Here is a 25,321-nt window from a genome sequence, read left to right on the forward strand (position 1 = left end):
ATGAAAAATGTCTAATGTAATTATGTTTTAATTTAGGCCCTCTAGCAATTAAAAAATGTTTATATACGTAAATATTTGTACACATTATCTGTAGTCTCTATAACTATAACTGCAACAATATGCTACAATAATAAGCCTCAAATTGATTTAATTGCACAAGCAGTTTGTTTTTAATTATGAAACATGTGTCAGATAAATATACTGTGCTGTATGTCCTATTTTGAACAGATGGATTTCTTGTCAGTGCACGTTGAGTATAACTGTGCCTCCACATCTAACTTTGCAAAGGAGCTGAAGACTTTCCAGGTGCAGCATTTTTTACAAAATGTTTCTTTTCCTGTTGCATTTCATATCTTGTTTTGCTATTGCACTGCAGCCTTATGCATGTTATGTAATGGTGTGTTGTAGATGACCGGTGGGGACTTGCCCATCTTGATATACAAGTTGACTACTCATGATTGTTCCAACAGTCAGTTCCAGGTCCTTGGTAATTTTTTTCAAGGTAAATTAATTATAGCTGATCTGCTATTACTCTTTGTAGCGTGATGATTATTGCTGTCCTTTAAAGTCATAATGTTGCCTTGGTATCTAATTTTCCTCATATAACATACACACATTCAACAGAAAAGACTTAGAAAGTGTAGAACATCATGATGTCCTGGTATATTTATAAAAATACTATTTCTAAACCTAATCTAATTGCATATTATTATAGGTGCAAGTAAAAGTTCTGACTAATAATCTTTTGTTGCTCGTGTCTCTTTTTCAATTTAACACCACTGGCTCTCTCTTCTTCCATCAAATGAAACTACCTACTATTTTGTGCATAATGAAGCGATCCACAATACATTAAAACAGTAAATACACACATCCAATTAAGGAAAGACAACTCTCACTCTAAAAGACACCTTTCATTTTGAATTTATTAAGTGTACATGCAATGTGCTTCAAGTGGAAAATCAATTACTGACATGATTTCCACACAATTTGCAGTAAACCCAACTATTTAAAGCCTATTAAGTAATATGAAAATTATCACCAATACAATCTGAACCAATGGGTTTTTAATAACCAAATAGTTTATGACTGAACATGAAGTCTAGCCTGATGTAATTTGCAATATCGTAAACCTTAACAGTACAATCATCATAAAATGTGTTGTTATCATATGGCAGTGATTAGCATGAATTCTTCCTGTTATGGTGCCAGTAAAGTTTTACAAGGAAAATCACGTGCACGGTGGAGCACAGGTTCAGGACTTGTTTTTCCATTTATCAGTTAATGCATCAAACACACAGTGCACAATCTGCCTAGCTGTCAAATGGACTGTGGCAAGAACATTGCAAAACCTGATTTTTTTATTGGTTAGATAAGGAATACAGGGCTTTAAGTAAATGCCTGAATTATTCTTTTGTTGTATACTTTAGACGATGTCAAGAATTTCTAAACAAAGGATGTATGTTTGTACGTCTGCATATTTCATTAATGTTGATCATATAACTGTCAGTAACTCTGTCTTGAACTCATCATAGTCCTGAACAACAATGACCTGAAGATTGCAGGATGTGACATGATGGACATGTTGGGTAAGCTGGGCATGCAGGACTCTCCAACCAGGTAACAGTTTACCTTGGTAAAATGCACTGATTCATATATATTGAAAAAGCTTGTTTCATGTTTATTTATGTAATTTTATGTAATTCTTTTTTCCAACAGTCATGATTTTTCAGGCTACAATGGAATGACAGTGTTTAGAAACAGTTATCAGAGTGTTTGGGATAAGTTTGAGGCTCACATCACAACAGAAAGAGATGTTTTCCTCAATGAATCGTTCCCCTCTGGCTTCAGTTGGGCCACCTCCAGTGAGTCCTTCAAGGTTGAAGGTGGCTGGTCAGAGGGTGGGAAGGGAGAGACCATTTGGGACCGTTTTGGTCATGAAAACAAGGTTTTTGATAATCAGACAGCTGATCTAGCTTGTGACAGTTACCACAAGGTGGATTACGATGTCTATCTGCTGCGAGGTCTTCATGTCAACACCTACCAGTTTTCCATCTCCTGGGCCCGTATTTTCCCCTCGGGCCACAGGGGCAGCCAATCAGAGAGGGGGGCTGTCTACTACGACAAGCTGATCAATGCTCTCATTGAGTCGGGCATACAACCTGTTGTCACTCTCTATCACTGGGATCTACCACAGACACTCCAGGACCATGGTGGATGGACCAACACTTCCATCATTGAAGCCTTCAAGGACTATGCAGACTTCTGCTTCTCCAGATTTGGAGATAGGGTCAAAACCTGGAACACATTCAGTAGCCCCTGGGTGGTGAGCCATGCTGGGTATGGAACTGGTGAGCATCCCCCTGGTGTAAAGGACTATGTGGTTGCCTCCTATCAGGTGAGGGCAATATTTTTACTATACTGTGAATACATGCTGATACACTGTCATTCTGATACATTTAGCTTAACTTTTATCTTGCCTCTACAGGTCACTCACAATATGCTCAAGTCCCATGCTGAGGCCTGGCACGTCTACAATAACAAGTACAGGACAAAGCAAGGGGGAAAAGTGGGCATTGCATTAAATTCTGACTGGGCTGAGCCCATGGACCCCTCCAGACCTGAAGATAAAGCAGCTGCAGATCGCTACCTGCAGTTCATGCTGGGCTGGTTTGCACATCCCATATTTGTAGATGGAGATTATCCTGCAACACTAAAGACTCAGATTGAACAGAAAAAGAACAAGTGTCCCCACTCTGAGCCTGCCATCCTCCCTGTTTTCACTGCTGAAGAGAGCCAGAGGATACATGGAACAGCTGACTTCTTTGGATTAAACCACTATACCTCCCGGTTAATCAACAACAGTGATGGTGGTTGTACCCCTGGTCCTCAGGGGGTGGGTGACTTCCAGGCCCATGTGGACCCCTCATGGTCCTCTACAGCTTCTGACTGGATCTATTCTACACCTTGGGGACTGAGAAGGCTTCTAAACTACATTTCCACAGAGTACTTGAATGTTACCAAAGTGCCTATTTATATAACTGGGAATGGTATGCCGACAGAGTACAGTGGAGACACTCTCAATGACAAAAGTAGAATAGAGTACATGAGGAGTTATATCAATGAGGCACTGAAAGGTTAGTGTCTAGAATTTCTCTGATAAGAAACCACCTTTTCTATGTTGAAATAATTTAATATGTAATGTTGTGTTTTGGTTTTCTATTTTGTAGCAATATTGTTAGACGGAGTGGATGTTCAGCGATTCACAGTGCAGTCACTAATGGATGGATTTGAGGGGAAACAAGGCTACAGTGAAAGATTTGGTCTTCACCATGTCAACTTTGAAGATGCTGACAGGCCAAGAACCCCAAAGCAATCTGCATATTTCTACTCTCAGGTTATCCAGCAAAATGGCTTTCGATCACGCAAAGGTGATGTTTTTAAAGGGGTAGAGATGCAACTTAGCCACCGTTCAACTGCTTTACCACCCTCAGAGGTTCCGTCTAAATCAAAGATTGTCTGGGAGAAATTCTCTCACCAGTCGAAATTCCAAAGAAAAATCTACCACTACGGCACTTTCCCACAAGGCTTCAGCTGGGGAGTATCATCTTCAGCTTACCAGATTGAAGGTGGCTGGAATGCTGATGGGAAAGGGCTTAGCATCTGGGATACATTCACCAATAAACCTGGCAGTATCCCTGCTAATGCCAATGGAAAAGTGGCCTGTGACAGCTACCACAGACTTGAAGAGGACCTCTACATGCTGCGAGCTCTGAGGGTGAAGTCGTACAGATTCTCTTTGTCCTGGTCCAGGATCTTTCCTGATGGTCAGCGTACTTCCCTGAACCAGAAAGGAGTTGACTATTACAACAGACTCATTGATGGCCTGTTGGTGTACAACATTACCCCTATGGTGACACTCTACCACTGGGACCTCCCCAAGGCTTTGCAAAACCTTGGTGGCTGGGACAATGTAGGCATGATTGACATTTTTAATGACTTTTGTGACTTCTGCTTTGCCACCTTTGGAGACAGAGTGAAATTTTGGATGACCTTCAACCAGCCTCACACGATTGCATGGTCGGGATATGGACTTGGACAGATTCCACCAAATGTTAAGAAGCCAGGAACTGCACCGTACAAAGTGGCACACAACCTGATAAAAGCACATGCCAAAGCCTACCACACATATGATGATAAGTATCGCAAATCCCAAGGTGGTCTGGTATCCATCGCCCTCAATGCTGACTGGATTGAACCTAAAGATGCCAATGTAGCCCGTGAAGTGTTGGCTGCTGATCGCGCTCTACAGTTCCAACTGGGTTGGTTTGCACACCCCATTTTCAAGAACGGTGACTATCCAGATGCAATGAAGTGGCAAGTTGGAAACAAGAGTGAACTCCAAGATCTTTCAGAGTCAAGACTACCTTCCTTTACCAAAGAAGAAAAGAGCTACATCAAGGGGACTGCTGACATGTTCTGTGTAAATCATTACACTACAAAGATTGCACGCCATGCTACATTGAGGCTTACCCCTAAGTCATATGAATATGATCAGGATTTGTCAGAAGCAGAGGAAGACGATTCACCAACTACTGCCATCAAAAACCAGAGAGCTGCAGCATGGGGCTTGAGAAGACTCCTCAACTGGGTCAAGGAGGAGTATGGAAATCCAGAGATTTACATTACTGAGAATGGAGTAGCTACAGAATCAAAGACAACTTGGGATGATTCTGCCAGAGTGTTTTATTATAAGACCTACATTGATGAGGCTCTCAAAGGTGCATTGACATAAATACATTTCTTAGGATGAACATTAATGATTGTCATAACATTTGATTTTTAGTCTTGATCATCTATTTTTTGTGTGATATGTTTTAATAGCGTCTAACCTTGATGGCGTGAACGTGAAAGGATACATAGCAACATCTCTCATGGATTCCTTTGAGTGGCTTAACGGGTACAAAGTTGGATTTGGGTTACACCATGTAGACTTTACTAACCCAAAGCGGCCGAGAACACCCAAGTACTCAGCTCATTTCTACCACCAAGTCATAAAAGACAATGGTTTCCCTACACCAGATGATGAGAAGCAACTTTATGGACATTTCCGTAAAGATTTCATTTGGAGTACTGCAACAGCATCATACCAGGTGACTGTTTAGAGATAAGCTGACAGAGGTGTATCACTAATCTTTAGAAAAGCCAAATTAATTATATTTTGTCTATACTTTCTGTTTAACTCTCAGAATCAAAATAACACATTATTATTTTCACCAAAATGCCTAAAATTAATTTTTAAGGGTTTACTTACATCTATGCTAGATAAGGAAATTACATAATATTCCTTACTTGGTTTTGTCTACTAAAGTCTCTATTTTACATTCACTTTTTCCAGATTGAAGGGGGATGGAGAGCAGATGGAAAAGGTCTCAGCATCTGGGACAAGTTTGCTCACACTCCTCTGCGAGTGTTTAACGATGACAATGGGGACATAGCCTGTGACAGCTACAACAAGGTAGAAGAGGATGTAGCTATATTAAAGCAACTTAAGGTGACCCATTATCGTTTCTCCATATCCTGGCCGAGGGTTCTTCCTGATGGCACCACCAAGCACATCAATGAGGCTGGACTGAACTACTACCACAGACTGGTGGATGCACTGCTTGCTGCAAACATCCAACCTCATGTATGTGTAACTCTTACTAGTGTCTCAAAAAAAATTGCAATGAAAAGTTGGTAAATTTGGTAGACAGTAAGCCTGAACCGCTTTTCCTTTTCTTTCAGATCACTCTTTACCACTGGGACCTCCCACAAGCTCTGCAGGAAATTGGGGGCTGGGAGAATGAGACTATTATTGTCAAATTCAGGGATTATGCTGACTTCATCTTTAGCCGTCTTGGCCACAAAGTGAAATTTTGGATCACCATTAATGAGCCATACAATGTAGCCAATGTAGGCCATGGCTATGGAGCAGCTGCCCCAGGTATGTTTTATGTAATGCTTTGTATCTTCAAGCAAAATATGCTAGGTTGTTGTGTTTGGTATGAAAATCAGGTTTAAAAGCAGGAAAAAAGTGTTGCACACTTAGCTCCATACGTATTTCTCTTTTAGTTGGATGACATTTCAGCCCTCAGGCTTTCTTCATGATGAACAATCAAAATCAGGTTTAAAAATGTTATTAAAAATGTATTGCACTGTTATTTATTGTCTAGTTTGTTGTTCTATAAATGTTCTATAAATTATTAGCTCATAAAAGAAATTAAACTTGCAACTGAGGAAGAGATAGAAATCTGTCTCGAAGCAGTGAGTGGAAACAGTCTGTTTCCTGTAAATCTATCTTTAATCTTGACCTTTCTGAACCACAATGCCAAAAAAACATGAAGCTAAAAAAAACAGCAAATGGGTTGTAATGTCTTTTAATTATGCCCAGTCACTAAATTACTCCTCATGTACCCAGGGATCAGTTTCCGACCAGGCACTCTGCCCTACATTGTGGGTCACAACCTGATAAAAGCTCACGCTGAGGCCTGGCACCTCTACAATGATAAGTATCGGGCCAAACAGAAGGGAATTATCTCCATCACCATCAACTCTGACTGGTCAGAACCCAGAAATCCCTACAAACAGGAGGACATTGATGCTGCAAGACGTGTGGTGCAGGTACTTAATAAAAAACTTATAAAAAATAATAATAAATATAAAAATAAAAAAAATTCCTTTCAAAAAGTTCACATTTTATTGGCAACTGCTGGAGTTAAGGTCTCTAATAGCTTTTGTGTGTCTCTTTGTGCAGTTCTACATTGGCTGGTTTGCCCATCCCATATTCAATGGAGACTACAACAATATGATGAAGACAATTGTCCGAGAGCGAAGTTTAGCTGCTGGTCTGCCAAAATCTCGGTATGACAAAAGCTAAGATAAAAGCCTGAAAGGGAAATAATGGAAATAGAAATATGTGACATTATGACTTAAGTATCAGTAAGTTTTTACTGTGTAGTTGCTTTTAAAACAAATTAGGAAGTTTGCATAATTATAAATATGTATTTTTATTTTTGTATTTGGCAAACCAGTAGAGCTTTGCAGTTTACATTTAACAGGTAAATTCAATAATTTCACTTCAATCTCTCCAGGCTGCCTGTATTCACTCCTGATGAGATAAATAGGATTAAGGGTACCTATGATTACTTTGGGTTCAACCATTACACCACGGTCCTGGCCTTTCCTGTGGAGTACGGAAACCTTCAGCACTATGATGCCGATAGGTAAGGATGTTCTAACTTACCTACTGTAACCAAGTGGGAGAAGCAAGCCATATGTACTCCCCAAAAAGAAAACAAATCATCTCCTTAATTTTTGATTTTATAGCCCTTTACATAGTCAAATTTATTTAGCACATGCACATATTCATATCTGTACTAGCTGAAAATAAATCTCCTGTTTTAATGTGTGCTACATTTGAACCTTTATATCTGTGAAATAAAGCTATTTAACTGATTTGATCTTTTCAGGGGTGCAGGAACCATTGCTGATCGCACTTGGCTGGATTCAGGTTCATCCTGGCTGAAGGTCTCACCGTTTGGATTCAGGAAAATATTAAACTTCATTAAGGAGGAGTATGGAGACCCACCAATTATCATCACTGAGAATGGCATGTCGGAGCGGGGGCCTATTGATCTTAATGACATCCACAGGAGCTACTACTATGAAAAATACATTAACCAGGCGCTGAAAGGTATTAAGCCCCAACAACTTTCATGGAATATTTTTGAAGGACTAGGACCTGCAAAAGTAGACAATTCCCCAAAATCATGACAATAATCTTAATAGAGACAACTCATCGGATCACAAAATATTAGTCCACTTATTCTGCATGAGGAAATGCATGAAATGAATTTGATAATCTCTAAGATACTGGATTTTTAGACCACAAAACAAGAATGTGGTTGGCATTTGATGAATTGTTAATTCCTAAATGTATTAATTTCTTCTTTGCAGCTTACCTGCTAGATGGTGTGGATATTCGTGGTTACACGGCTTGGTCCCTGATGGACAACCTGGAGTGGGCTACTGGGTTTTCAGAGAGATTTGGCCTTTTCTATGTCAACCGCTCAGACCCTAAACTTCCTCGAGTGGCCAAGAACTCTGTTGCCCTCTACTCCACCATCATCAACTGCAACGGATTCCCAGACCCCGCCTCCGGACCCCATGAGTGTTTAAACCCTGAGCCTGAAGGTAAATTGATGCAGACTTGCTCAGATATTTGGTCTGACTGATGAAAGTGAGGAAACTATAAACTATACAGTGTACAGTACCTGAGGTGTATTGTGATGTACAAACCCATACAGCAATTGCACCTGCAGTAACTTCACTTTTGTCAAGGCTTAGAGGACTACTGCAACGTTTAAGAGCTAGAGGAGAAGATGAATACTACTCATATGTTTCAATTAGATATGGAGGTGGAGCCAGCTAGCTAAGCTTAGCATAAAGACTGAAAGTAAGGGGGGAAACAGCTAGCCTGGCTCTATACAAAGGTGAAAAAAATCTCCACTTGCACCTTTAATGCTTAACACGTCTCATTTAATCTCTACAAAAACCCAAGTAAAAAAAAACAAGTTGCGGTTTTACAGGCGTTATGTGCTGCACTCTTCCATTGAATCACACATCGAATCACACAATCAGTGATACGAAGGTGTGAAAACACATATGATTCAGTATTGTGGTTACTGTAAGTAATCTTTTCTCACAGATCTGTAACTTTGATTTCTTCTCTGCAGGAACAAGTGCACCAACCACATCTGCTCCCTCTGACAACACTGTGAGCTTCCTCGGTATGACTCTCTCTACCACTGATGCTGAGACTGGGCTTTATACTACATTTGCTCTACTGATTGTTGCGATGTTTGGCGCCATTTGTTCATCCTGTTGTTTCTTAAAGGCAAAAAGAAGTTCTAAGAAAAAACAGCATGTAGAATCTATAAACATGGAGAAAAAATTCTAATTGCAACAAACATACAGAGTTTTAATAGAAGTCCAATATACATCAACCTGCATCAGTAAATGTCTGAGCAGCATCTTAATGTAAACATTTAATCAAATTACTGCATGTTAATAAAGTATAAGTATTTTAAGACATTCATTGCAGGCTGTAAAAATTCTTTAAAATACTTGTCCATCAGCATGATTCAACAGATATCTTTTTTTTTTCTTTCATGCAATATGTTACTGCTGTTGTCAAGTATCAGTTTATGATTTTAAAAATGTGTCTGATATACTAGTAAAAACTGATCCCTTGTAACTGTACCACACACTGTAAACTATGAGGAATCCCAAAAGTGTCTTGTATTCTTATGTCTTCTTGTATTCAGAAAGTTCAGAGTGATGAGTTCATCCACCAGTGCACAGCTGTAAAAGACTGTTAAGTCATGTGTGAATTAAAATACACGTATTTTCTAGTTACAGCAGCAAGCCTGCACTCAAACCTGTGAGATAACCTTCCATTGTGATCAAGCCAAATGTTCAACTTAATGCTACCAGTAACTGGTGGATTACAAATTTACCACAGCCAATAAATATGGTTGATTCTTTAGACTCCTTGACTGTGCAGCCTCTCTGTGAGACCATTAAGCAGCAGAAAAAAATACAACCACTGCTTCCTCAGGAAGGACAGGCTTTTAAAGGGGACGTATCATGCACATTTACAGGCTCTACTGGAATATCTTCGCATAATTTACGGTTCAAGAAATCCCTTATTTGTCTTATACTGATCCTTTATTGCATCAACTCAGTCCGGCCTCTGTTTGAAACAGGCCTCTCGGCAGACTTCAACCAGCTCCGGAGGCTACATAAAAAAAAACAGAAGTAGTAGGATTTCACTCTTTTTGTTGTTTACTCCAAATGGCTACTTGTCAAATATATCTGTACATGTTTAAGCCTGAATCTGATCCGAAATATGAGAGTGGACAAAGCAAACAACCCATAGAGCAACCTTATCAACAAAGACTACAGAACGGACAACCATTTGTGGACATGTGCAAACAATCTGATGTCATCACGAAGATGTAGAGCTAACATTACAATCAGAGTATTCATAGTAGGCTGAAGCCCTGGCTTTTGACTTACAGGGAGCATTTTTACATACATTCACGTCAAGTTTTTTGAACTTTGACCATGTTTAACAAAGACATTTGACATCATAAGAGTATAACAAATGACAGAAAATCACAAAAAGAATGATAAGTCCCCTTTAAGATAAAAGGGGTCAATTATAGACAATGGTATGTAGAGGAAAATAGTACATAATCACACATTACTATGGAAATATTGAAACAGTTTGTAATAGTTTTGATCTCATTGAAGAAATCAGTGTAGGGTGCAAACTGTAGACCAGCATTGTAGATCATTGTAAACCATCTAAACCATCATTCATGTGAGGTGGTATTGTTATGACCATTGTACATCATAGATGATGTAGCACATTCAATCTATTGTATGTGCTACATTCAATAGATGGATGGAGTGATTAACTGACAATGAACCAAACTAGTTATCTTGAGTTTTAACTTAATTTCTGTGAGGTCATCATGTATTGATGTTTGATGAAAACATATAAAACATTCAAAATGTTTTTCTGTGCCTAATAACTTACCAGGTAATATATTTCGTTTGTTTTTAAATGCACAGAGATATGAAAAATAACAGCACTTAACACAAAAAATGTTCAGAGTTTATGACACCGTCAGATAGTTTTGTTAGATACTGTCTGATAAACTTCATCTGCAGTTACATTGTGAAATAAAAGATATTGCACCATACATGAAATACTGGACTGTGACTTGCAGAAGTCAGACATCTGTTTTGTTACACAATAATGTCACGTTTTTGTTATTACAAATCATCGGTTGGGTGTTCTGATCGTCAGCATGTTAAAGAGTCAACTTTTTAGTGCAAGTTTTGGGGCTGCAGCTCTGTTATTAGTTTGGCTGTGGTTTAAAGTTTCCCTCCACTCAAAAATGTGTTTTTCTTCTTGTTCCTTCAGTCGGATGTTTGAGCTTCACTGTGCAGAATGACGTATGTGCAGAGACACTAGACAGCTGTTTTCACATTAATCTGCTGAAAGTGAAAAGTTTCTCTGTTCTCACCGGAAATCTGCGTGAAAAGGTTGTACATATGAGCATGACTTGTGACATCAAAGCCAGCCACAAGTACGCAAGCGTGATGTGGAAACTTGAAACCTCCAGTGTAAATACACACTGAGTAGTAAACATCTGTAAATTCTGTATTTTTCGATTAGGAAGAAGGAATAGATGTCATTTTAAGGAGGGGGTCATTAAGGTTTAAGATGGATTTAAACTCTCTTAAATCTCATTTCTGTGTCCTCAGAAGTTATGGTTTGAATTGAACCTTTGGTTCATGGCCTTGATGACAGGAGTGGTGTTCTGTAAAATTGCCACTAGAGGTCACTGCAGGTTAAAGTTGAACATGCTGAGACTCAGAACTCTGAACATTTTTATGTTTTACTACATGTGACCCCATGAAGGCCAAACTAATGCAATGTAATGTTGCATTATTAAGGTGTAACATGTGCTTTAATTTAATTTTGATGCCAAAAACAGGGTTACTGATTATCTGACAAACTGGAGAAGTCTGTTCAAAGCAACCATGAACTTACACAAAGGACACACAGTACAAGTCTGTCAGCAATGAAGGCCTGTAAGTGAATTGTTCAGTCAGCTGAGGATGCAATTTGCATAAAACCAGACAAAGGGTAAAAATATATTTATTTATATGTATTTTGTATATGATTGATATTTAGTGTTTTACTGTAGGGGGCACATATTACATTTGTATATAAGTATAAACTGGGGCTTGTGATAATCAAAGTGCAACTAGACTATGAATTATAATCAGTCAGTTCTTTCCTTAGCTGTCTGTGAACTGGTTGGCTGACCTGGAAAATCAGCAATCTGAAAGCTTGCTTGGTTACAACTATCCAAGGAAAAATAAGGTTGAATGAAGAAAAAGCATTATGAGGCATTTTCTGAATCACTTGTGTTGGATGGATCTTATATGGTAGCTTCATCATACTTCAGGTTGAAGTGAAATTAGGCAATTGAAACTGTGCTTGTTGTGACTGATTTGGGTTGAATTTAGCATGCAGCTGTGTTTTAAACATTTTAAACTACTAGTTTACCTGAAAAAGGTTTCAACACACAGCTAAGCTCCGATTTTAAGTGTCACCGCAGCAGCTCCTTATATGTTAAAAATCTAAATGTATTCTCCAAATACAAGCTTAATTACATTTGTCGCTGGCTGACTTTTCCCACAAGGCGTTGTTGCATATAAGGGTATCCTTTTACAAATTGATCAACAGAAACTTCATTCAATCGAGTGATGAAAGCAGACTGAAACCACTTGAAAAACTGGCATTTGTTGAAAAAAATTTATTTTAAAAACTAACCACAAAGTACTATCAATACAAAAAGTATAAAAAGTACAAAAAGCATTGCTCAAAAATAACTTGAGATGACAGTATTTGAGTTGGCACTGTGGGTATGATTCAGAATACAAAAGACGGCATCTTAGTAGAGCGCATTCAAGGCATTTGAATTCACATTGAAATGATTACATGGTTTACAACCCTCATTCAGACTCTGGAGCCGCAATAACGCCAATCCAGAAATCAGCACTTTAAAGACATCGAACATGACATACAGTATTATCCCTTATTTAACCAACAGATACAAATAAATCTGGATCTGAACCGACTGAGAAAGAAACATTTGTTGCTCAAGGCCAATGTGTACCTAATAAAATAAGCTGCAAGTTATAGAGTATAAAGAAAGAGCACATTTTTAAAGTGAAACTGCACTTGAACTCATATTGTACCAAACCATTGTCAGAATGCAGCAGTCCATGGATTAAATCAGACTTCAGGGAGCTAAGACAGCAGTGAATGTTGTTTTTAGAAAAGAAAATAAGAGAAAATAAGTTTGCCACAGTGACAAGAGCCTCTTTTCAATACCACAATACTCAAAATGAATAAAATAAAGAACAGTATCAAATACAAGTTTGAACAATACAAGACAATATCAAGAGATACATGTTTTTCAAGCATTACCCAGGTTTGTTTATTCCTTTGGACAAAGGCACCCCAAGTGTGTTCCAGTTTCCATACCTGGCACCAGACTAGAGAATGTTGACTGGTGCAGTGCCAACATTAAAAAAAAAAATAAAATAAAAATAAGTGACACACTTGAAAGAAACCTTTGTATGAAAATTAACAACTCAAAGTCTTCATCAGTATGACAATTACTCCAGTACCTTTCTTTTAAGAGTGGTGCCTTGTCCATTAACCTTTTTGTTTGCATCTACAAGCACTCACTCACTGATTCACTTACTCACAAAATACAAAATTCAACTCTTACAGTTTTAACATGTTTTTTTTTTTTTGCACTACGACTGGCTTGGCCAAAAAATGCCATAAAAATGGAGTTCCAGTTTCGGTCTAAGGCAAACTTGAGATGCATTCACTGTGAACTTCCAACGGAGGACAAACTCTTAAAAAACGACTAATAGTTCTAAGTCTCGTAATAAAAATATGAAAGAGAATAGCTGCCCTGAGGGAGAAGTACATGTTAACGGTTATTGTTGCACAGCGGTAGTTTGTAAGCACTTTGGATCTTCAGACAGGCTGGTGTCTCAAGTATTGCTGGGTTGAGACGACCGTTCTCCTCCTCCTTTGACTTTGATGTTCGACCACGGCTGGCCGTAACACTGAAAGGCTTGGGATGACTTCATCCACCTCAAGCAAGTTCATGACGTCACACACGTGCATACACACACTCCACTTGTTTGATTCCCTCATGTCCGCTCACTGCTCCTGATGTAAACTTTGATCTACAGTGTCAGCTGGACGGATGAGAACCTATGCACGGAGACCTGTGAACACAGAGATGGTGACTGTGTTAGAAAAAGGGAGAAATTATACTGCATTTCTTTCAAACTACAACCAAGGCTCAAACAAGTAAGTGATGACGTACAATGTTCTCAAACTGAAAATCTCTACTGCCTGAGGTGGAGGAAAGAAAAAGGTACCTTTCTCACATGTACTGCTCTGCTTCTCCTGGGCAAAGTTTAGTCTGTTCTGTTCCACTGCGGTGCCATTGGACTCTGGGCTGCTGCTGCGTGACGGGCTGCTCTCCTCATTCTGATAAGCCATATCCAGATGTTGCTGGGCCAGTTTTAGGTGTCTACGCAGCCTCTCCAGCTCTCGCGATGAAGCCTCGTCCCCGAACGACTCGCGGCCCGAGTCTCCCAGGTTATCCCTGAAGCCCATTTTTCCTGATGGGTCCTTCTTCAGAGCTGTGTGGTAGCCTGGAGGTGCAGACGGCTGGCGGCAGATGGAGGATCTCTGGCTGGCCAGAGCTGGGTGACGGGGGGTGGGCGGCCGAGGCCGTGGCGCGCAAAAGCAGTCACGAATACCGCTGTAGCCGAGGTGAAGGATCTCCAGCATGGTAAAGAGCAGACACAAAGCGCTGACGGCGTACATGATGAGCAGGAAGATTGTTTTCTCTGTGGGGCGTGAGACGAAGCAATCCACCGTGTGCGGGCAAGGAGAGCGTGTGCACACGTACGACGGTGCCACCTCCAGCCCATAAAGGATGTACTGTCCGAACAGGAACGACGCCTCAAAGATGGCACGTGACAGCAGCTGAAACACGTACACCTTCATGAGCCCGTCTCGCTTGATGCGACGGCGTCCGTCGTGCTTTTTGCTGGGCTTCTCCACAACGTCCTTTTCCTTATCTGGCTCGATCTCTTCCAGGATCATGGGGTCCTCCTCCCCGTTATCCTCCGCCTCCTCGTAGTCCCGGTTGGCGCCGCGGCTCACGATCGGCATCCGCTTTCTGTTCCGGGGCCGGTAGTCATCGTCCTCCATGCGGGCGATCTTATGCATGGCAAAGCCAAGGTACATAATAGTGGGGGTGGTGATCATAATCACCTGGAAGACCCAGAAGCGGATGTGTGACAGCGGCGCAAATGCGTCGTAGCACACATTCTCACAACCGGGTTGCTGTGTGTTGCACACAAATTTACTCTGTTCATCATAGTAGATTGACTCGCCCCCGACAGCCGTCAGCACGATGCGGAAGACGATGAGGAGGGTGAGCCAGATTTTGCCCACAAAGGTGGAGTGATTGGAAATCTCGTCCAACAGACGTGTGAGGAAGCTCCAGCTCATTTTGCCTCTTGAATAGTGGGGTACCTCTCAAATCTGCAAAGAAAAAGAAGAGACAAAAACTGAAATTAGCTGTCATTATTAATAAAAGAAAGTGGTCATTGAGTGTAACAGCAATATGTAGTAGTCATTGAAAACTTTGACGCAATAACTGACATAGTAGAGACACTTGGTCATAATCAAAGCGACAGTTAAGGCCAGAATTAAAGTTGAACTGTATGAAACATTTAAATAAAATAAAAATATAAGCTCTTTTTCCACTACAATCCTAAATAATTGTCTTATTACTTATGTAACTTATGTAATTTTGCTCCACCACATCTCAAAATACTTTGTCTTCTCAACTCCCCATGTTATTGCAATAATAGCCACCAGGTGGCTATGTCACTGTTACAAAGCTGAGATGTCCCAAACACTAACATCACTGCTATGACGCGGGCATGTTCAGGCAAGGATCTCTAGAAAAGGCCTCAGGCGATGTTATCATCAAATCATGCGACCAAAAGTTCAACTAAGACAGTAAGCAGGGAGCATGAGGCATATCACAATGAGAAAACGATAAGGTTATGAACTCTCTGATGAGAAATGTGACTAATCACCGTTCAAGGCCGTCTTTCCACTGTCCACTAAATGTAAAATACCACAACACCACCTCAAGATGTGTGCGATCAGTCTAATTACACTTGAACATTTTACACACACTGAATACAGATGTCACGTCCATTTTCTGGTACTCATTGTTTAATAATCTGACTGCCAAGACAGTAAAAGCTGACAATTAAAAAACACCAAAGAGGCAATGAAGAGCACTTGTGGTTTCACACCATCTGTGACCGACCTCGTAACAACCTCTGCTGAGTAATTATCCAAAGCTGTAAACTGTGCTACCAGGCTTGTGCCAAGTAGGTAAGCTACATCCAAGGGTGCTTACTGAAGCTAAGAAAACTCTACAGCTACCTATTTTATTACTTTCACAGCTTCAATTTACTGTTAGATTCACAAGGTGAATGCTACAACAGCACAGCAAACTACTTTCTTTCAGGCCTCAATTAATCTGTTAACCATTTGCTCTATAAAAAACATCAGATAACGGTGAAAGATGTCCATCATAATTTCTCAAAATTACATTTTCCAGCCTAAAGTGATGTCTTTCACTTTTTTTTTGACCAATTCACAGTCCAAACCCAAAGATTTTCAGTTTACTAAGATGAGGGAGTAAATATTCACATTTGAGAAGCTTGAACTGTCAACATTATCAATCATTTCAACACCAATCCAAATGTGTGAAATCATAAGCCATGGAATCTGCAGGTTTTACTTGCAGCCAAAAACCACTCAAACCTGCAGTGCGTAACCTTTACATATAAATGAACGTCAGTTACATTCAATCCCTTACCAAACAAGTTCACACAATGCTGATTAAGCCCATCAATGCCAGATAAATCTCTTTATTTCACAATATCGGCCTACACAGTTTTGAAATCTCCTGTCAGGCAGGACCTTCCTGCTCTGGCTGTTTGAATGCACATCCAGAGACTTCCGCCCCGCCAAGCCAGCTAACTTCTAGTTAGCTTTCTGCTAACTTGAACGGGGATAAAATAATTTAATCAAGTGGCTCCTCTAGACTTTCCAAATGTTATCAGACCAAATGGATCAAATTCTCATAGTGAAAAGAGTAATTTTTCAGGGGTTATGTGTCACTCAAAATAATTTGCAACAGTAGCGACAGAGTAGGCTACAGAGGAGCCAATGATGTAAGCACATTTTAACAGTGTTTTTGTAATTACTCTCACTGCCAGAAGGGGGAGACAAATGTCCCGCACTCCGACTTTAAGCAGATTTGACTAATTATTCGCCGATAGGTGAACTGAGTAAATCATCTGTTTCTTTTAAACACTGTGCTTCACATATTTTCTTTAAGCAGTATGGTAGTAAATTCACTAGTATGCACATGATACCTAAAACCTAAAGTAACAAAGCTTTATCCAAAACACTCTCCTGACAGAGAAAGCTTCAAGCTTTACAGAAAAAAAACTATGCATCTACTCAAACAGAAATCTGATATTTCACTATTTTTATTATAGCAAATGTGTGATGACTAAATCACTGATTAGATCATCAAATGTCAATGACACACAGAGAACCAGAGGTCAAGGAACTTCTATTATATCACACCAATAAAAACATGTTGACTTTAACAGGTTTCATTTACAGTTCTAATGCATTAGACCAAATCCAAAATAAAACCAACATGTGAATGAGGAACAGTTGATCAGATTGTGTGCGTCCCTAATCTGTAAAAATAACCTGTTCACAAGTTGATGTTTTTATACAAAGAATGTAGGAAGTGAAAAATTGAAGGAAAAAAAAAAGCCAAATCAAATAAAGGGAAAATGACAAATGATCCTTTAACAAACTACCACTGAAAGGCCTTTAAAAGATGAAGCACCACCCCAAAATGCCCCAGCAGAGCTCCTTAACAAGAACGGTTTGTATTGTGCAATTCACAGGTATGAAAGGGAGTACTGTATGAACATGACATTTATAACATTATGTTTGGAGGGAACTATCCCTTGGTAAATAAAGGGTTACAATGAAGCACATATGTTTACAATAAGTTGCAGAAGCTCAGGCCCTCAGAACAAATCAGCTGTTGAACGGACAGTTTCACGATTGACATCAGATTCTTTGAGGTTTACGTTGACTAAGAGTTCACACTCGGCTTGTAATCTGCGTTTAAGAGTAAAACCACACACAGTGAGGTCAAGAGATTGTGAGATTGTGAGAGACATTATACTATCCTACTGATCGCATGTGCTGTCTTCGCAAGTTATGTCAGTATGCAGCGGAACCAATCTGTGCACATGCCTTTGCACAAATGTTCCCTTCATACTACTTCGCCATTTTCATTCACTCTATCTTGTTTAACCATTTACTGCTCACAGTGGCTGCCGCTGTCATCGCCCTTTTTTTCTGTGGCTTTTTCTGCAGCGCTGCCTGTACGCAGCTGCATCCTGCATACAATCAGATACACCTGAATGACAGTACGACGACCTCACTGCCAGGTTTCCAGATCAAGATATCTGACAACGCTTTCCTCGGGGAGGGACGCAGTTTCATGCTGAAACCACATGCAGAGACACGTTTAGCACCAACTGATTGTATACAGAGATGCAAGAATTACTCAACAGCACAAAATTAATCACCATCTGCTTTTGCCAAATGTGATGATTAAGCTTTTATGTGTCATACATGATTTACTATCTTTGGATTCTGGGTTGCAGAAAGAACAAAATATTTAGAAGCATCATCTTCAACTCTAAGAAATAACAATGTGCATTTTTCTCCGTTTCTGACATTTTATAGACAAAATGGTTAAGAGAAATGAGGAAATGATCAGCATATTAATCGATCATGAAAATAGATATGAGGTTGAGTCATTTTTAAAGAAAAAAATAATGTCCAAATTCTGTGATTCCAGCTTCTCAAATGTGAATATTTTCTGGTTTCTTTAGTCCTTTGTGATAGTAAACTTAACATCTTTGGGTTGTAGACTGTTGTGGACAAAACAGGACATTTGAGGACGTCACTCTTGGGCTTTTGGGAAACAATGATTGACATTTTTCACCATTTTCTAAACATGATTTATCGATTAAATCAAGAAATTAAATCGCTAATGAAAAGAATCGTTAGTCGCAGCCCTGAAAATACACTGCGAGCGATCATTTTATCTTATCAGTTACATTCCACCATCACAGTGGTCGTCTACTGTGTATCAGTCATCTAAAATGCTCTCCTTTCAGGCTACAGAGGACATGAGGAGTGGAGGTCAACAGCACACCCTGCTACTTGAAATGTAGGTTAAATGTCAGGAGTTGCCCAAAGCTGCTGTCAGAGCTGACGTCCCATGCCAAACTCAAAGCTGCAAATATGTAACTATTTTAGTTAAAAAGATTTTTTTTGTGTCATCTCCATGGTTGAGAATTGTTAGACATAAACTCGCTGACAACACGGTCCGGCCTGTGCTGCTATTCAGTGTCATTGCTCTTGGCGGCAACTTGCTACCTTTCTCGCTATCTGTACAAACAACGTCTGTTCAAACCTGAGTCGTCACATAGAAACCGCAACTTCTTTTTGTTGTTTTAACTTTTGTAATGGGTAATAATTAAACACCAGGATATGCATGTCTCTTGAGGGTAGCTTTCCATTAGTAAAATAGGTAGACAATGACGTGAGAAGATGTTACATCTAATAATTAGTACCTCTTCCTGCCATAGAGGGCAACAGTGTGTGGAAAGTTAAACAAGTCACCTTTAATATAACATAAATGGATCTCGTTCAGGTTATTTCATAAACTATAACCTCTTATACTAAAATAAATAAGCATTTTTGATAATGCATCGTCATATTTAGCTATTAAAAACCCATCTTTTGCATTTCTTTACTGCACTTTCTCCTCATTTATTGGCTGACATTTACACTAACACCTGCCAAGCCGATTTATCAGTCTAACTTTAGAGTAAACACACAAAACATGTTAAAAACTTAAATTTAGTAGACTTTCTTAAACGCTAATACCTTGAAGCTTGTGTTTTCCCCAAACAAGATGCTGGTATGTGACCAGTATTGATCAGATACACTAAAAGTTGCCTGTATCTAACATCTTTTCACTCTCTAAAAAAAAAAAAAACCACATCACATGTCAATTTCACATCCTTTTCATGTCCCGTCTACAGAGACAGCACAGGCATATCTATATGAAGCACTTCAAAGAAAAACAGCCCGCTTCAAAGTAAGAAGCAAAGTAGTTTCAACAGTGTGAGTCCTGTGGAACAGAGAGGCTTTTGTGGCTCTCACATCTGGGAAGCTAGATATACAGGGGTGTCCCCCTCCTTCATCCCAGACCCCGAAAGCTGAGAGGCCCGAGCTGGGTTTGAGGAAGTGGCAAAAAAAAAAAAGAAGGAACCAGAAAACCGAGTAGTGACTTCCAGTGAGCTGAGTGGAGGTGGTGGGGATAAACTCATTCACCCTTCACATCACCAGGATACATGATGCCATAAAAACAATGTGGCTTGGTATTGTTGAAGCACCCTAATTAATTAAAAACACCACAATGTGAAATGGAAACATATCCAATTTGCATGGAGAAGAAGGGAAAAAAAAAAAATCCTCCTCGTGGCAAACGGGAGAAAACGTCACCGGGGTGTCCCACATGCTCCCACATACACATGTAGGTTAGGACGGGATTAATGCTAACACTGTTGTTCTTTTAATAAAAGGAAACGTGATGCAATTTAACACCTATTATCCAGAATGTGAGGATTTTGGATTGAGGCAACTTCGAGAGAGAAAAAAAAAAAAAAAAAAACATAATCCCTGCGCGGTCCCCCCCCATCACCAAATCCAGTCCACACACTCAAAATGTCCGTCAAAATGACCAAAATAATCAACATACCTGGTCAATTAGCACGTCTCGTGGTGCTATGACAACAAATTGTGCACCAAATGTGCCGTAAATCACCAATAACTCACATAATGCGGCCAATTTACGTGTTTCAATCAGCGCCAGCTTGTGCGCGTAAACTTGCGCTGGCGTTTTTAAGGATGATTTTTTCCTTCCCTGGTTTGGTTAGACTCTCTTTTAAATCACAGAAGCAGTTTTAGAAACAAGTCTTCCGGTGCAAACACAAAACTTGAAGCTCGTTAAAGCATCGCTGTTAGCAAGAAGCTAAAAAAAAAAAAAAAAAAAGCTGCGTGATGCTGGCGCGTCTCTGAGCCGCCACGCTTTGTTTGTCAAGTATTTACCTTGTGATATTAAGGTCCTCTGTTTCCCGACGGCTCCTCAAAGTTTCGAGAGCTTTTCCTTCCTTCTTCTCTTAATTAAAAGAAAGCTCTCCCGCTCTAATATCAAGCCATCCAGGAGCCTGCGTCCTTCTCCGGTTTATGTGTGTTGTACTGCGGGGTGAGGACAAAGAATATTCCCAAATCCCCCCTTTTCTCCTCCCCGTTTCAGCCGGGCACCCCACCCCCTGTCTGCGCAGAGTGGAGGAAAACGATCCACTGCCAGCATTCCTGATGCAATCCTTGCTTCGTCTTTCGGTCTAGCCTATAACTTCACCCTGGATTCAGAAGACTGAGAATAAGGCACAGTAACACAGTAAATCTAGGGAAGCGTGAGCAAATAATCAATATCTTTATGGTGTTAAAAAAAAAAAAACAGAGCTGTTGGGAATGTAAAGGCATGTACTTTGAATGCAGCTGCATTCAATCAATGCAAAGAATTTTAACTGCTATCAACAGAGCAAACATACATACAACTCCTTAAAGGATCAGTTCAATTTTTTTCAATTTTGTCAATTTTGCCCAAATGAACAGTGAAGCAGGTTTTTCTTAACACAATCATCCCTCCTGTTCATACTGGATGTTAGAAGATTCCTTCATAATGCACTTAAGTGATGGGGGACAAAATCTACAAGCCGTGTTTTGTGCAAAAATGTATTTAAAAGTTTATCTGAAGCTAATGTGAATCTTCAGCCGTCTAAATTAGTCAAGTCAAGTAGATATCTTACAAAGTCAGTCTTTTCAGTGAGAAAGTTCCTGTTTTTGTTACTACCTAACTAACTGGAAAAAAACACAAACGGAATTCCACTTGATATGACTGACTCAATCTGCTGAAGCGTCATACAAGCGTCAGATAAACATTTAACATTTACATTTAGACATTAACATTTAGACAAGCAGTTTTGCGCAAAACGACTGTGTCGAAACACTTTGAATCATTTACACTGAAAGTTTATTTGAAAGGGATCTTTTAATAGCCAGTATGAACAGGAGGAATGATTACAGTGAGCAAAACCTCCTTCAGTGTTTATGTGGGCACTTGACTGTTATTTTAAGACATACTTGAAATTTGTGAACCTATCCTTTAAGGGTGCTTCATGTTATAAAATGCAAATGTTTTTTCCACATCTGCCCGCATTTCTTAAAGCAGCATATGAAGATAACAGCAGTCACATACTGTATGCGGTCTGTTCTTGCAGCAGCCTTATCACCACCTTGGCGATGTGGAACAACATACGGCCTACTGATAGTGGGTGCCCTTCTTCCTGCTGTTGGGAAGTTGTTGCCATCATGAGGCCCCTTCCTCCGCCATGTCACACTTTCTTTTGCAAGGGCAGCACGTGCGTCTCCTCAGCCTTCCCCTCACTTTGCATCTCTTTGAACTATACACCCCACTTAACTGTGGCACTGTGTATCTTGCCAGAAGTGATCATTCTGCAGATGTTCATACACTCAATAAGGCTCATTACAAGACAAAGGAGAGTTTGCACTATTTTTATGCCAGGATTTATGTCCCCCATTAGGTCTTGAAGAGGTGTGGACTAGTGGTGGCATGAATCACAAAGTGAGTAGTCAGTTGCCTGAGCTCAGCACTATTCTGGAAAATAAAAAATGTGGCATCTACCATCTGAAGTATGGTGTTAGCCTTACTAAATCCAAGGGGAAATTTCCTTTAAGCAGTTGAATTTCCAGTAGGCTTACGCCGCAGTTTCCCCAGAGAAGTAAATGAGACATATGTGCGGTTACCCAGATTAAATATTACAAGCACCCAGTCAGCATAAACCTCCTGATTTTGTCACTCAAACTGAATGATCACATTGTTCTTCCAGGATCTCCTGAAATGTCGGTCTTCCCTGCTTACTCACATCTCCGAAACAGAAAACGCAGACAAAGCAGATCGGCTTCACATATTGCTCATTGTGAATGGGCTGCAAAAAGTTCGGGATCTGCTGTGTTTTGTCTCTTTTTTTTTTCTTTTTTTTTTAAATAACTGGCCGTAACGAGTGAGAAGCGCATAAAAAGCAGCAGTTATTGTTTAATATCTGCTGCAAACAGGAGGTCAGTGGAGGAATGCAATGCCCTTCCCCCTTCTCAGAGAGCAGTGGAGTTCTATTGTGAACCACAAGCATGCTTTTATTCATAGGGTGTGATGTGGGGTGCCACAGTGCAAATGACAGAGACAGATAATCTGGAGAATGAGCGGCCCAGACTCATGGCTCCTTGAAACTATTGAATAACCACTGAACTGAGCCAGCTTGTTGCTAATGCAGGATAAATTGATGTGTTTGCATTAATATTGTACAGTTGCTCTTGATATTGACGCTTTCATGATGGGATTTAGAGCAGGCATGTTAATGATTAATCTATGAAGATGAAGAACAGTTTATCGTGATTGCACTGTTTGCTTCTAAACACACACAAGGGTTAAACACAAAGTTAGCTTGTCTATATTTGTAAAGGACTCCATTATTCCCATTGTTGATGTACTGTAATAGCCTCTAAAACCCTGCTGTTGACACTGCAGTCAAGTCCAAATAGTGTCATTTTCAGGGCATAAAGTGCCACATTTGAAGTGGGAAAGGTGCCATACATGTTGGGATGCATTTTAAAACAAATATATATCGAGTCCAGAAAGCTGGAGGGGTTAAAATTGCCCACACTATACGAAAACACTTGTATTTTTCTCCATCTTCCATCCATGCTAAACCGACATGTTTGACAACCAAAAGCAGATTAATCAAAAACGCCCTCCAAAGTAGATGAATTTAGCAATAAAGTGTTGCTGTGAAAACTGATCATTGTGTAAATACTTATGTATGATATGCAATCTTGCCAAAAGCTGCTCGCTCCAATGGTCTGTGATTACCCAACAGAGGAGATTAAGACACTTTTTTAATGTGGCACTTCAGTGTGGGCGTTAACGTTTTTAAAACATAAATAGCATTTTATGAATTTTCCACATTAGTGTAGTGATGACTGCTTTTACTCTATACTTCCTTATACTACTTAGGGCTTTTCCTGTTAGGTGTTTTACCACAAAAAATGCCTGGACTTGTTGTTGATCTGTTATGTTTCTCTTGCTTGCTAAATGACAGATTTATCTTAGTGTTGAGAGCTCTACAGACAATGATGTTGCAACATCTCTAAAGAGGTGAAAGGGCTTTGCTCAAGAGTTGCCCTCTTGTTTGCTTCAGAACCTGACCCACTGTGAATCATCCCCTTGTGATGTTTGCTTTCCTGCCAGTGACACGTTTGATGAAAGAGTCAGCCTGCAACTGGTTTTGAGCCTGAACGCTTGTGCAAGTTCAACAAGGAAAGCCATAATGTTCCCCCTCAGGCAGCTGTGGTCAGCTCTTTAGAAAGAAGACCATGAAACCAAAAAGAAAATAGCTCCAGGACTCAATGACAGTTGTGACCGTGCCTTCTCAGCAAAAAAAAATTTTTAATTAGAAATGATGCGTGTCCTCATCACCATGTTTCAAAGATACTGTGTTTCCTTTCTCTTTCTATTAACACCATCCTCACAGAACAGAGCATTTATGCATTTATGCACAAAATGTTTCAGTCAAATTGGGGTCTTTTAAGTTAGTAGAGTAAATGCTTGCTGCATACCGTTGCTGGTTGTACTGTTTTAACTTGCATTCTTGAGGCAGTCTCCTTGCCAACACACCCTGCAAAATGCACAAGAGTGCAACTCCTTTTATTAAATGGCATTAGCACAAGGATAACCTGGCAACCGTCCAACATGACTTTAGAAAAATGACCAGCCGTGTCTTCGCTGTGGGCCAGAATGGAATTCCTTTCTCTTGCAGCTCAGCTTTTTTTTTCTATTTCTTCACTCCTTGTGTCTATTTTTTTCCTTTAGCATCCCTCTCATCAACCATCCATACTTAAAATAAATGTGATCTTTTATTACAAAGGCAACATGAATGTTCAGGTAGCAGTTCTACTTGCACCTGTAAGGTTTTTTTTGGTAATTATTCACTAAACACATAGTAATTAAGTTAAGCAGTAAACCGAGCCTGAACATTATGATTCACAGTACAACAGGGAAGTTGAGTTTCCTGCCAGAAAAACTAATGCTTTCCATCTGTGTGTTGTTTAGGAGTCTGTGTATCCCAGATAGTGCCTAATAAGGTTCTGCCTCACATCAGAATAATTCGTATCAACTTAACCCCAAAATATAACAGATACACTGATAGAGAGAAGAGTTTTGGACAACACGATCTCACAAAGACTTAT

General features: G+C 39.8%; 2 protein-coding genes across 2 annotated transcripts; one reads left to right on the forward strand and one right to left on the reverse strand.

Moving 5' to 3' along the window:
* The first annotated feature begins 422 nt into the window (after positions 1–422).
* LOC122991695 (lactase-phlorizin hydrolase-like) lies at positions 423–9,530 on the forward strand. Its single transcript, XM_044364906.1, has 14 exons — positions 423–502; positions 1,533–1,617; positions 1,717–2,395; positions 2,486–3,134; positions 3,228–4,778; positions 4,882–5,150; positions 5,396–5,686; positions 5,785–5,983; positions 6,458–6,660; positions 6,794–6,900; positions 7,131–7,262; positions 7,509–7,732; positions 7,996–8,232; positions 8,775–9,530. The coding sequence occupies exons 2-14, from the start codon at positions 1,571–1,573 to the stop codon at positions 8,996–8,998; spliced, it is 4,812 nt and encodes a 1,603-aa protein (XP_044220841.1). The 5' UTR covers positions 423–502; positions 1,533–1,570; the 3' UTR covers positions 8,999–9,530.
* Positions 9,531–12,865: 3,335 nt separating this feature from the next.
* gjc4b (gap junction protein gamma 4b) lies at positions 12,866–21,248 on the reverse strand. Its single transcript, XM_044366438.1, has 3 exons — positions 21,044–21,248; positions 14,095–15,274; positions 12,866–13,938 (listed from the first exon to the last, which is right to left on the reverse strand). Exons 2-3 carry the CDS (start codon positions 15,239–15,241, stop codon positions 13,925–13,927), a joined length of 1,161 nt encoding a protein of 386 aa, XP_044222373.1. The 5' UTR covers positions 15,242–15,274; positions 21,044–21,248; the 3' UTR covers positions 12,866–13,924.
* Between the last annotated feature and the right edge of the window lie 4,073 nt (positions 21,249–25,321).

This window comes from Thunnus albacares, chromosome 11 (genome assembly GCF_914725855.1).
Source record: "Thunnus albacares chromosome 11, fThuAlb1.1, whole genome shotgun sequence".
Lineage (NCBI taxonomy): Eukaryota > Metazoa > Chordata > Actinopteri > Scombriformes > Scombridae > Thunnus > Thunnus albacares.

Coding starts and splice junctions, on each gene's coding strand:
- gjc4b (XM_044366438.1), bottom strand. CDS start 15,241: ATGAGCTGGAGCTTCCTCACACGTCTGTTGGACGAGATTTCCAATCAC.
- LOC122991695 (XM_044364906.1), top strand. CDS start 1,571: ATGATGGACATGTTGGGTAAGCTGGGCATGCAGGACTCTCCAACCAG. Junction 4,779..4,881: donor CATTGATGAGGCTCTCAAAG/GTGCATTGACAT, acceptor ATGTTTTAATAG/CGTCTAACCTTGATGGCGTG. Junction 5,687..5,784: donor CTGCAAACATCCAACCTCAT/GTATGTGTAACT, acceptor CTTTTCTTTCAG/ATCACTCTTTACCACTGGGA.